At 35.1% G+C, this 13,181-nt stretch overlaps 1 protein-coding gene across 2 annotated transcripts in view; it reads right to left on the minus strand.

Moving 5' to 3' along the window:
- LOC121976131 (probable cadmium/zinc-transporting ATPase HMA1, chloroplastic) overlaps nucleotides 1-13,181 on the minus strand; it is a 62,078-nt gene that overhangs the window by 47,359 nt on the left and 1,538 nt on the right. For both annotated transcript variants that reach the window (XM_042528138.1, XM_042528137.1), the window contains exons 2-4: nucleotides 11,601-11,751; nucleotides 11,314-11,498; nucleotides 8,336-8,482 (exon numbers count right to left, since the gene is read on the minus strand). In XM_042528138.1, the coding sequence (XP_042384072.1) occupies nucleotides 8,336-8,482; nucleotides 11,314-11,498; nucleotides 11,601-11,751 (483 nt within the window). The remainder of the gene's footprint in view (nucleotides 1-8,335; nucleotides 8,483-11,313; nucleotides 11,499-11,600; nucleotides 11,752-13,181) is intronic.

Below are 13,181 nucleotides of genomic sequence, written 5' to 3' on the forward strand. Positions count from 1 at the left end.
ATTAAGTTTAAAGAGATAGGGAATTAATAAGTTAAGGTATATAATAATTGACCAATTAATCAGATTATTAAAAAATATACCTTATACATCCATACTTATTAACTAGGTTATTAATAACATATTAAATTATTAAATATATTTAATATGTACAGATTAACAAATAAATTTTAGGTGTATATCAGATTAATATTAAATTATAGTAGCATTTATATTTGTTTTGTTCCCTTACCTGAATCCTAAATTTACACCCTTTTTGAGATTCCAAGTGTCCCCACCTTGAAAAAAAAATCATTATTTGACAACTAGATCTATACCATGTCAAGTAATCATACCTGAGTCCAAATAACAAAACTTATTAATATGGGCATAATGCCACCTTAATCACTTAAACATTATACCTGCCTCTCTCTCCTCGAGTTCTTATTTCTTTATCTCTTAGGAGATAGTCCCTTCGGGATGGTCTAGTGGCTAACGCCTGAGGTGCTGCCAACTTAACGTCTAGGGTTCGAATCTCGACATAACCGAGGTAAATGACTCCCTCATGCACCAGTCACTATTCCATGGGCTAGTAGCCACCCGTGATTTACCTCCTCTGTGTTGGCCCTGGGACGGGTTGGCGGGGGCGGTAGGGGCGAGCGCAGTCGCCTTTTGCCAACTTTATCTCTTAAGAGATAGCATAGCCCACATATTTATGTGATGGCACAATCTTCCTTCCCACATCCAACTCTTTCTTCAACTCTCTCCTCCACCTCTCTCTCGCTCTTCCCTCTCCGGCAACCTTCGACAAGGTTATGTGATCCACCTGCTTTAATCATGCCCAGAGTTGATTGCCCCTTTTGATGTCCAACCATTGGCAAGGAAGTGGTACTTCTCAGTGCCCAAGGAAGAGGACATTTTGCTGCTATTTCTTGCATACAACCTTGGAAAAGAATGCATCACTAATTAAACCTACAAGTCCAAATCTTCAAGGTGCTCAAGCAAGAGCGCCACACATTGGTTACTCCAGCAAAGTCGTGTCCATCATGAAATCCTACATCAACTGATAAGATAGGTAGGATCACTGAGCCATGACTGATGCTGCACTGGTGCATTCTTCCCTTGTCTTTTCTATCTATAACATTATAAATAACTGGACCTTGTTCTCAGCCCTTAGTATTTTCCCTATAAATGGCATCTTCATCTACCACTAAGAAGTAATAGTTTACTCATCCCTTCTAAAAGACACAGCATCCCTGTAGCACCCAAGTTATAAGCAAGGCATGGTCCCTTGTGCTGCAAACAGGGCCAACACCCCTATAGCCTCTCTGCTCTATTCCAAGCTCTTGCCCAAGCAACTTCTCCTCTATCTCCCTCACTATAGAATTTTTGTTGATCTAGTTGCTAGGCCTCTATGACACCTATACTTTGGATAATCCTTATGTCAGCTCTCCAATCCATCTCCAAATATCATTTTAAACAACCCCTATCTTCACACTATTAAACTACTTGTTCACATACCTTACTTTGCTATCCTCACTCAAGCCAATAGCAAATAGAATAGTGGCATCCAAGATTCAAAATCTTGAGCCGTGTCGGAGTTTCGAACTTTGACTAGAACAATACTATTTTGGTATTATATTGGTGTTTCGACATATGGTGCTGATGGAGAAAGGAAATGAAAAAGAAGAATAAGAAAAGACCGCATCTATATTCCTAATCTCCCATATAGAATTGTACAATTTTAACATTGTATTGCGTGAACAAAAATTAAAAAAAAAATAAACATGACTTCAACTTATGCAGTTTTGAGCATGTCAAAGAGTGTTACATGTTAGTATGATTCAATGACATGATTAACCTATGGAGTAGTTTCAAATTTTGGTAATTTATCGGGACGATACATTTCGACATTGCCACCCCAGCACAATACGAGTTCAAACCATGGTAGCATCCTTCTCAACTAAAATTGCAATTGGGTTACTTGCACAATCCCTCCCAATTCCTTCTCCATGATACTTGCTCTTCCTGCCTCACACTAGTTCTCCCTTCAAATTGCATTACCTCTTCCTACTTTGGAAAACTTTTACCTTTCCACAACTATATGCCTTTCTATCTAACCCAAAAAGTTTTTTCCACTAATTAAGGCCCACATGAGAGTTTAAATTTAAAAAAAAAAAGAAAGAAGAAATTTGTGGGGGAAATTCTTAAAAGGCCTCTTTTTTAGAAATGCTCAAATCCTTTTAAATGTTATTTCCCAATTACTAATGATCTTTGTAGGAATCTCATCGACCACCAATTAGAATACCACCGGTCATCAAAGTCGATCGAACATCACTGAAATTGGCAGCCAACAACTAGCATTATATCATGAAATTTTGGTACAATCATTCCTTAAGTGGTCCAATTTGATTTGTTTCTTGATGTTTATGTAAAGGGTCTAAGTTAGTCCATACATATTGCATCTAATATATGTGTTTAAGTTGTTAAGAAAGTTGGTAGGACAATATAGAGCATGAAAAGCTCATGACTGAACGAGGTAAAGTGCTGATAATCACTTGGCATGGTCAAGATAACATGTTCTATGGCTTGGAGGTTCATTGGAGATTGGAGAAGGTTGAATGAGGCAATCAAAAGACCACAGGACAAGAAGCATTGAGATGGTGTGGGAGCAACTCATTAAGCACAATTTGATGTGCCAAATTAGTGGCTTAGTGGTCCAAGATCCACTAGAGATTAGAGAAAGATGGTATGGAATATCTAAGGGACCACAAGACAAGGATGACTGAGACACAACGTTGACAACAACTGCAAAGAAGGGGAGGTATGTAGATGAAGCGTAAAGGATGGCACATGCAACGAGCCGAGAGTTTGGTGCATCCAAGGAACAAGCAAACTGATATGAGACGCCTTGGTGACAAAGTCAAGCTACAGAAGGTAAGTTCTAGTATGTGAGTTGCAAGGAGGGGCCGCTGATGTGGCGGTTCCACATTTTTAGTATGTGAGTTGCGAGAGTTGAAAGTATCCGTGGAAGAGGATAGCTCTCAACATAGACCAAACTTGATCATTAAGATGATCATAGTTAGACTTCCAATTGACTAGAGCTGATTCCAATGAACAAGTGGGCTAAGTTGATTAAGGAGTTGACCCAGGTTATCTATGGTTAATTAGCTAATGATGAATATCGACTAATGCTAAAATAGGAAAGTCAAAAGGAATCGTTGTATGGTGCAACGATTGAACAACCTATGAGCTACAGTGGATCAATCAATTGATAATGAAATCCAGTCAACTCAAGTAGCTGTTGACGAACTCAAACTGCTTAATGGTGGATCCAATTGATTGATCAATGATAGATGAGCAATTAACAAGTGAACTGTAAAGGGGTTAACCACTATATAAATGGGAGCAAGGTGAAATTCAAAGGGTAGAAAAATATATTGGTTAGATCATAATAAACCTCATAATCCTTTAGCCTTCCTCTCCAAGCTCATTATATTGTTCATGTTGTAAAAGCTTTCACCGCCTTCAGAGCTTATTTGTGAAAAAGAAAGATAGTTAGGTTTCTGGAAGTGACTAACAATGTCATAAGCTATGGCGTAGGAATGAGGGTTACAATCACGTTATATAACTTGTTAGCGATTTGGTATGCAAATCTGCTTTAAGTATTTATTCCGCTCCATTAACTCATTGTGTGGCTCTTTTTAGGCATTAAAAAGAGTTAAAAGAATTATTTGTAGGACCTATTCATCCCCTCTAGTTATCTGACCATTCATATGCAAAGGTCCTAACACTTATTTGGGTACTTTTATACAAGTGGAGTAAGTCAAGGCCTTTTCTAAATATAGGGACCTTTTAGAGGGTTTTTGCCCAAACTTATAAAGAAAAAGAAAGAAAAGGAGAGAAAGAGGAATATATCTATATATTTTTTAAAAAAAGCAATATAAAAGAAGGTAGCAATAGAATAAGAAAGGGTAGTGAAAAATACTAATCTTGAAGATAAAATTCATATTCTAAAATTTTATTAACCATCCTCTCTCTTCGTTCTTCAACCATATTGAAATATTGTCAAGGTTCAAAATTTCACCCTCAATTTTTCATCTTTCATTCCTCTTGTGTGCATGATTTATGATTAGATTAGGTATATTATCTCCTCCAACACTCTCTTGTAGTAGATGTCTCACTTAACATCTACTCTCAAGTAAAATGATCGAAGATTCAATCTACCTAGACATTCCTACACTGAGGTATGCACCTGAACTTTCAATCTTTCAGCATTGTCGTTGAGTCATTAGACTTATTCACCTATCTTGATGAGTTTCCCAAGGCATTAGAATTTATGGCTATCCTATCATTATCTTCCTTATAAGGGCCCTCTTCCCTTCATGCCAAATATTGACTTTTGCTCTGTTTAAGCTTAAACATAAGATTATTAGAATCTTTCTCTTCTTGTCAGTCAATTGATTTAGTCCTTTACCACGAAGAACCCAAATCAACATCCTTTTCAATTCATTTGTTGACAACCCGAATTAGGGTCTTCTCTTTAATGTTTGATTTTTTTTCTTGAAGTTGGATTAACAGTTGCTATACCTTCTACAGTGTCAAAAATCAAAATCTTACTTTCGCATAAAACATTTTTATCACACTTTATGTTCGTTACAACTTCAAGAGATAGATTAATTCTAGATTTCCAGTATCCTCGATTTCATGATCTCAAAACCTTCCTAGGTCATCTCTCTTACATCACCTCTTTGCCTCCATGATTTGAAGTCTCATACCATATCAGCAACACAGTCGAGCCAATAAGCTATTGAAATTTGGTATTACTTGGCCAAGGTAATCCTTTATTGTGTAGTTTTGTCAATTGAGAATTGTGTCATGTCGGCACTTGATACCCTTTAATATACTACAATGCATGTAAAGTTAATTGAAATAATGTTAGTTATCTTTTTGTAGATTGTGTTCAAACAAAATATGTCAAAATTGTACCATTCTAAATGAGCAACAAACTACGAACTTAGGTATAATGTTGTCTTCTCTTCTTTTTCTTCTTTATCTCCTTCCTTCCCCTTTTAATTCATCACCGACACCATATATTAGAAGTCCAGCACGGTACATTCTAATCAAAAACTGAAAATACAACAAACGACATGGAATTTTAAACCTTGCTTGCCTCTCAAAGTAATATTGGACTTTAACACCTTGTCCCAAGAGTAGATCTTGAAATCCTAATCCATCTACTCTTGTCTAAATCTTTTCAAAATTTCTCTATTCAAATTCCCAAACTACTAAATCTAAAGAATCTTCAATTTGAGAGGGTAAAGATTATACTTATTTGAAGATTAGAGGAACTCGTATTCTCATCAAGTTCCACTATCAACCCTTTTGAAGATAAGAGCATGGAATCAAAGAGCGTGCCATTTAGTGTTCTAGTATTGTGCCTACATCTTTATTGTTTTTCCATCTTATTATTTTAGTTGTGGTAATTTTCTATTTTATGTAGCAAGATTAAAGGTAGTTCAGTGCACAAAGCTCCCGCCAATGCGGGTCCTAGGGAAGGGTTGTCGAACCACATTAGATCTATTGTATGTAGCCCTTGCATTTTGCAAGAGGCTAATCTGCGACTCGAACCCGTGATCTCAATGTCACATGGCAACGACTTTACCTGCGCCAACATTTCCCTTCATTTTATGTAGCAAGACTACTACACATAATATTTATATTCTAGTTTGAGTGGGAATGTTACAACCATTAGATTTGTTGAAGCTAGGAGGCTCCACCCCTAGAGGTAGCAAAAGGGCCAAGCCACACATAGGCATAGTGTGGATCATGCCCAACACGATTGCCAAAAATCAAGTCATATTGCACCTGGGTCCAACCTAGAAGTCGAGTTGTGCTAGGAAACAGGCCCGATTCATGAATTATGCTTGGCACAACCTAAGTTTGGGCTATGTCAAGCGAGGAACAGACTAGGCTAACCACAACTTTTCGGCTTTGTGCTCACCATGCCACTATATGCCTCCTAGTGGAGCACTGCCAGGTTACTATACTCTCCAAGAGAACAAGCATCTCAACTAAGCGATATAGGACTAAAATATCCTTGGTTGAGAAATGAGGGTTGAGAGGCTTGTTACCGGCGATAAAGTATCCTTCCTTTAGTGCCAATAACACAAATCAAGCCTAAAAGATCAACCAAACCATAGAGATGTTACCACTTTATTAGTACCTCAAGTTAAATAATTAGTAGTCATGATTTAAAATCTCGAATCATATCGGAATTTCGATTGATAACGACGGTTTCAGTAGTATGGTTTCGGTATTTTTTTAAAATATCAAATATTAATTAAAAATTAAAAAATTAAGATAATGATAATAATTTTTAAAAAAGAAAAAAAAAACATTTGGATCGAGACAGCTCCATTTGATAAATAAATAAATAATTTATTATATATTTTGGATAAAACAAATATAGTATATATATCTTTTAAATTAATAGGATGGTTTTATTAGAGTTTGATTAAGTCTCTTTAGATAATCCTATTTAAAGCTAGGATTTGATTGATTATTAACTTAAGTTTAATTAATAATTTCTTCTGCATCCCACCCGCACATGCCCACCGAGATTCGCGCATCCATAGACATCCCCGCCGAAACCCGTGGAGGTCGCCCCAAGCCTTCGTGACCCAGCAGAGGTCACTGTGGGATCGCGGTGCCTCCTAACCCACAGAAGCGATGTCGATGTCGAGCGAACGGGCAAAACAGGAAATTTAGCACGTTTCGCCCAACACAGAATGGAATTTTAAGTCATGAGTATAGTTAAACTTAATATTTTGCTGATACCAAAATCAGTAATTTCTTAGGGAACGAGTAAATGAGTTTTTGTTCTAAAGTTAGTTCGAGAGTTGCTAGGAATCAAGTTTAAACAATGATTTAAAATTTCGAATCATATCGAAGTTTCGGTCTATGACCGAAACGATACGATTTTAGTATCGTATCGTGCAGATATGGTTTATGTTTTAAATATAAAATAATTTAACTAAAAATAAAAAATTTAATATAAATATTTAAAAATAATAAATTAATGAGAGAATTTTATTAGGTTTAATTAAACATATTCAGCTTATCCCTACCCTAGCTAGGAGTTGATTGAAATTATTAATATAAGTTTAATTAGTTAAAATTTTCCTCATGAGAAAAAAAAACTCCATTAAAATTTCCCTTGTGAGAAAAAAAAAACCTCCCGTGAGCCCCAAATCCTCCGCGGTGACCATGGGGCTCGCGCGACGCCTCTGTGGGGCTCGTGCGACGCCTCCGCGGGGTTCATGGGGCGCCTCCGCAAGGCTCACGGGTCGCCTCCGACAACTAACACAAGTGTAAAGGGAAAGAATTGTAGGTAGTTGGGTGGTTTGGTTTGGTTTGGTAGGTCATGTTAAATTAGTAATTCAGTTGGATGGTATGATGATGGCTCTACAAAGACTAAGTTGGATGGTTGATGATGGATTATTTTGTCGATATGTCTAAATGATGAAAGACGGATTTGTTGGTAAGTCTGGTATTTCGGTAATATCATATATTTGATAGTTTGATGTAGGATCAAATCCCATTCTTCAAGAATCATGGCTCTTATAATCCATTGTTATGAATTAAGTTTGGTTCATTGTGGATGGTGGTTGTGTGGTGATTCATAAATGAACCATAAGAAACCATAAGTGTATCTTTTTAACTTTTAATTAGTTAGTTAACTGATGCGTTGTGGTTAGTTAAAAGATTGCATGTTAGTAGATTGAGTAAATACATACTTGAGATGTTCTCTCTAGATTGTTTGTTGCTAGTCCACAAGAGGAAGTTGTATTGTATCTTATGTATTTTGTTACTTGGAGAGGAAGATTGGAGATAGCAGATTTGCCTTTTCTACAAATTTAAAAGTCATCAATAGATAATATTAAATTGATCAGTGAAAGAGAAGGTGTAGGGGGCAAAGAGAGACTGAAGAAAACGTTAGTTAATATAATAAAAAGAATTTAATAGAATTCAACATTATTAGTGATATAGTGTTACATAGAGCATAATGGAGGTATATGATCTTTGAGTTGACTCTATAATTTGGACAAATAACTCTTCTTGATAAGAATGATGGTGGTGGCGGTGATGAAGATGCTTATAAAATATAAGCTCCCTTGAATGCTAAAAGCAAATGCCAACATGACTTGTGGATGTAGTGCAGATTGATGGTAAATATAAAGTTTCCTTAAATATGGTTTTCACATAGGTTAAAATTTATTGTGTGAAAATAAGCTTCAAGATACTAGAACATTAAGAAGATTGAAGAATAGAATAACTTCGAAGTGTTGGATCAAACCTTTATAATCAGCATTCCCTCCAAGTTTCTGGCACCACCAGGAATGGCATCTCCAACCCCCCGTTCTAATGGCTTGATTTCACCAGTTAAATGCTCAATAGTAATTGTAGATGCCCCTTGAACAACTTCCCCATCAACTGGAACAGCCTAATAGAAACACCATTATTTCAATGCAAAACTAAATTAAGAAAGAATGTCACCATGTAAAATGGAACAAAGTTAGGAATCTATAGTAGTAGATAATACAGGCAATAGAAAAATCCAAAGATTAGAACGCAAATACCTAGAACAAAAACTAATACTGCACAACAAATCAGAATAAGAAGAATTCACAGACCCAAAAAAAGGTGTCTCATGTATGCAATTTCATATTGAAAAATCTTGTTCCCCAATAATTAGTGTGTAGTAGACTGAGGCATATGCTCTCAAAATTTTGCCTACAGTTTACAGAAAATAAGGCATTTTAGCCATTTTAAATTCTAGGTATGAAATTTAACTGATATCACAAACCCAAGAGGCGCAACTTTCTGGAGCAATGCAGAAAAATGTTCAAATACAATAGATGATAACACTAATAATTCAATCATAAGATAAAATCATGAATAATTCAATCATAAAGTCGTGACTATACGTCTATAGACTAACATAATGACTACTAATTTCAGAGTCAATGATCCATAAGCAAGGGCAACTATTGCATCAGGAAATAATTCCCAGAAATCTACAGGATTGGATTGTCCTTCTAGAATGTAAATGATCAGATCGCTGGTTTCTTTTATAATTTCTAAATAGTCATGTGGAATGACTGCTGCTTGGACTCAAGGATGATTAAACAGATGCTTCAACCAAGCTCAGTTAGCATCAAAAGGCCTATATCTACTACCTAAACTGATTTTTAACAAATGATATAATGACAACACTTAAACAACTATTATTGAGGTGACCAAGGTTTTAAAAGGTTATGCATGCAGTACGTGGTTGAGTTATTGCATAGCAAAATATGGGGTTCTATGGAAAATTATTTATACTAATTATATTTTAAAAAATACATGGCAATGTATTAAAAAAATATGCAAACTTATATATACATAATATTATTTATCAAAAGAACAAATGTAAGCAGTCCAGATAAATTATCAAATAATTAAACGTAAAAAAATCTATAAAAATGAAAATCATAATAATGAATTTAGTAATTTAGCCATTTATAGAGGAAATTTTATATCTATCACATAACATATAACAAAAAACATATATGTGTTAAAATGTATAATGTGTACAATTCCAAGCTTTTACACTTGCATCACCAAATAAATTGTATATACAAAAACTTCACAAGTATTGAAAGAGAGGATTTATCTTTCTTATATTATTCAAGAATTTGGATCATTTTGCCCCAAAACTTAAGGGTGTGTTTGGTACGTGCATTTTCCATTTTCATTTTCTGGAAAACGCGCGTTTTCTAGAAAACAGAAAATGATTTTTTGTCATTTTCTGTTTTAAACGCGCGTACCAAACGCACTCTAAGACTTTTTTCCTAAGTTGATCTTGATACTGGCAAATGCATTCACTATAAATCATCATCAATATCAGCTCCGCGATAGAACTTTTTCTACTTGGGAATTGGATATATATAGAGAGAGAGAGTACCTTGTGGTATATATTGGTGTTCCATTGTATAATACGTAAAGCTAAAAAAAATCAAATGTAAGAGTATGCAAGTTGTTTTTAATCAGAGGTTTGTGAAGTATATGTTGTAGAAATTCCTCTCTGAATTTGATAAATTGTTAATATAGGTCTAGGGATGTGACGCGTGCTCCACTAGATGAGGTTGCATGATCCTGCAATATTATCCTGTGGTAAAAACATAAGATTCCATGGAATGAAACTTCACATGCCTGATTCTGTATTACCACTCCGATATCTCAAACACCAAAAAAGGAAGGTTGAAACCAGTATCTTTTAGAAGATCATCCTAACCAAAAAGTAGGGCAAATTGATAAACTTGAAGACAACACTAACCGGGGTTGACATATACTAGTCAAGGCTAGGTCATCAGTATTTACCAGAAACAGTAGCAAACAGAATGCCAAGTTGTTTCATAAAGCCCAAAAATGTTACCGAGGGAGTAAATGTTACTCTAATCCAAGGTTCAAAATCTCAAGCCATATCAGAATTTCGATCTTTGACTAGAGCAATATTGTTTCGGTATCATGCCAATGTTTTGTTGGATGATGCCAATAATGGATTGGAATCGAAGAAGGAAGGAGATGAAACATAGGAAAGACTAAGGAGTATGTCAAACATGGTTTAAAATCTTGTATCATGTTACGCGAACAGTCGAAACATATCATTCATGTAAATTACTAAACCTCGATACCACTCAACACAAAGAATGCTTCCCTTTTTTGCTTCGTCTCCTTCCTCCAATCTCGAATCTACCACCGACAATATGCATCAAAGTGTCAGCATGATTCTAGAACAATATCATTTTGGTCAAAGACCAAAACTACAGCATGCCTCAAGAATTTGAACCATGATGTCAACTGACATCGAGTTTCAATGATTTATCCGAACAATATATTTCAACTGTTTTGAGTGTCCTGGCACAATATGAGATTTCAAACCATGCTCTAATCAGTAGTATGCATCGAATCAACAAGAAACAGTCCTTTATCCAATCAATATGAACTGCTTATACCAAGTAAGAGACGGCTATGTTTAAAAAGTAAAACCAAATGATCACCAAAATGGAAGCATTTAAATGAAAAGACATCTTTACATAGTATATGAAAGTGGTAGACAAGTATAAAGTAGGAATTAGCAAAGGTAACAATATCTCACAAGAAAAATTCATGAATTGTACATGATACAATAAACAAAATGAGAAAAGTAAAACATCATCATAGGGCATTATAATGTGTCAAAACAAAATCCAAAAAAGACAAATACATAAATATCAAAGATTTTGCACAAACCTCACCAGCCCTGACCAATATATATGAACCCACTTCAAGGTCACGAACTGGAACTTTTATGTAATCTAATTTTGTAAACTTAGGAGGTGCATCATCATTTACTTCTAATAATAGTGCAAAATCTGGATAGTTTTCCATTAGTTCCTTGACATCAATCATTGATCGTCTTGTAAAATACTCTTCCGCTGTACAGTAAAAAAAATTGTAGAACAAACTTCATTTCATAACCACATTTACTATGATTCTGATAAATTGTGAACTAAAGATTTATTAGCTAAAGGATTTACCAATATGAGCAAGGTTAAACATAGCTAGAAGCAAGCCGCCTTCTAGTGCGTTCCCCATGAAAACTGAAGCAAAGGCTGCGAGAGCCATGAGCACATGAATGTTTACTTTTCCAGAGGCAATGATCAGAATAGCATCTAGTGCTGCTGAAACCTAAAAAAGTCAGTTTAAGTGATTTAACTCATTCAAGACCAATAATATATATATATATATATATAAGCTAATTGCCCGGTTGCACATATAACTCACATAACAGTTAGATAAATTAAATTGGCATGTAGTGTTTTGCTAATGATTTTGATGTAGTAACAATATTCATATTCCAGAGCATGCAATATAAAAGTGCATTTCTTATATCACACAAGTCAAATGGGAAAAAAATATCTTTCCAATACAATCATTATTAATTGCGCTAATTGGTGGAATCTCTTAGCTATATGCATATCACATCTGTTCAAAACTGATTCATATATCCTAGAATTTCAACTTACAATACAATAGCCCTCAAGTGACAATCCTAGTTCAACAAATCTGGGATTGAATTGGCCAAATCTGTAGGATGTGAAACTAACTATAATTTCAAACAGCATATATCAGAATATCCAAAGCATCACCATTCATGGCTCTTCTTTGTTCTTTTTCCCTTATCCCTATAAATCGAACTAGAATTTAACTGAAATTAGGATTTGATTGTGTCTCAATCAAATTGAATTGGGTGCTTTTTTGTTTAATATGGGAGTATGGTTGAGGTCAGAATTGATCAAGAGTTCTACTAACTATGAGTTCTTCCCTGATCAATAATGACCCAGAAAAGGACAGGAGGTTAAGGAAGTTGAGGCGTCTGAGTGGCATTTCTTCAAGCACGTGGTAGATCGATAGCAGCAGTAACTTCCAGGCAAAATGTGAGACAGTAGAGTTGATCTTATAGTTATTACCTACTTTTGGAGAGGCTCACAGTTGAGGACCAGAAAACCCAACCTAATTGTGTACTGATCAGTTGAATATACCTTAGCCAAGCTTATTGTCATATGTCTGCATCTGCTCAACTTCCTATACTTCCACTACATTAGTTGGTAAGCTACTATAAGCAATGAGTTTCAGCAAAGGAGAGATTTAATTAACTCAATTTTTTACCTGAATAAAATCATCCAATCTACTTTATTCGGATTCCAACATTTTTAGGAAGCATTTTCATGATTTGAAATAGTTATATATTTTTCTAACAATCTCTCAGTTGAGATCAATTGACTATTTCTAAGATTGACAATTGCTGACCTTGATCCAACTTGGCCAATTCACTACCAAATGGGATAATTTTTGCAATCATGGTAGAAAATGATTGTCGATATTTCTGTGAAAAAGTTAAAAAATACACTTTGGAGGCAACCTTTAATAAAATAAAAAATATTTAGGCAAGACTAGATGGATCACATCCCTCCATTGTCACTAGTAATATTCATATTTCGTAAACCATTTTAAAGTTGTGTTGTAATATTCATATTTCGTAAACCATTTTACAGTTGTGTTACCTAGAACTTTTGTTGGTTCCCTCAACCACCACACATTCAATTCTTATAGCTTCA

The sequence above is a fragment of the Zingiber officinale genome, chromosome 4B (assembly GCF_018446385.1).
Source record: "Zingiber officinale cultivar Zhangliang chromosome 4B, Zo_v1.1, whole genome shotgun sequence".
In the NCBI taxonomy this organism is placed as follows: domain Eukaryota; kingdom Viridiplantae; phylum Streptophyta; class Magnoliopsida; order Zingiberales; family Zingiberaceae; genus Zingiber; species Zingiber officinale.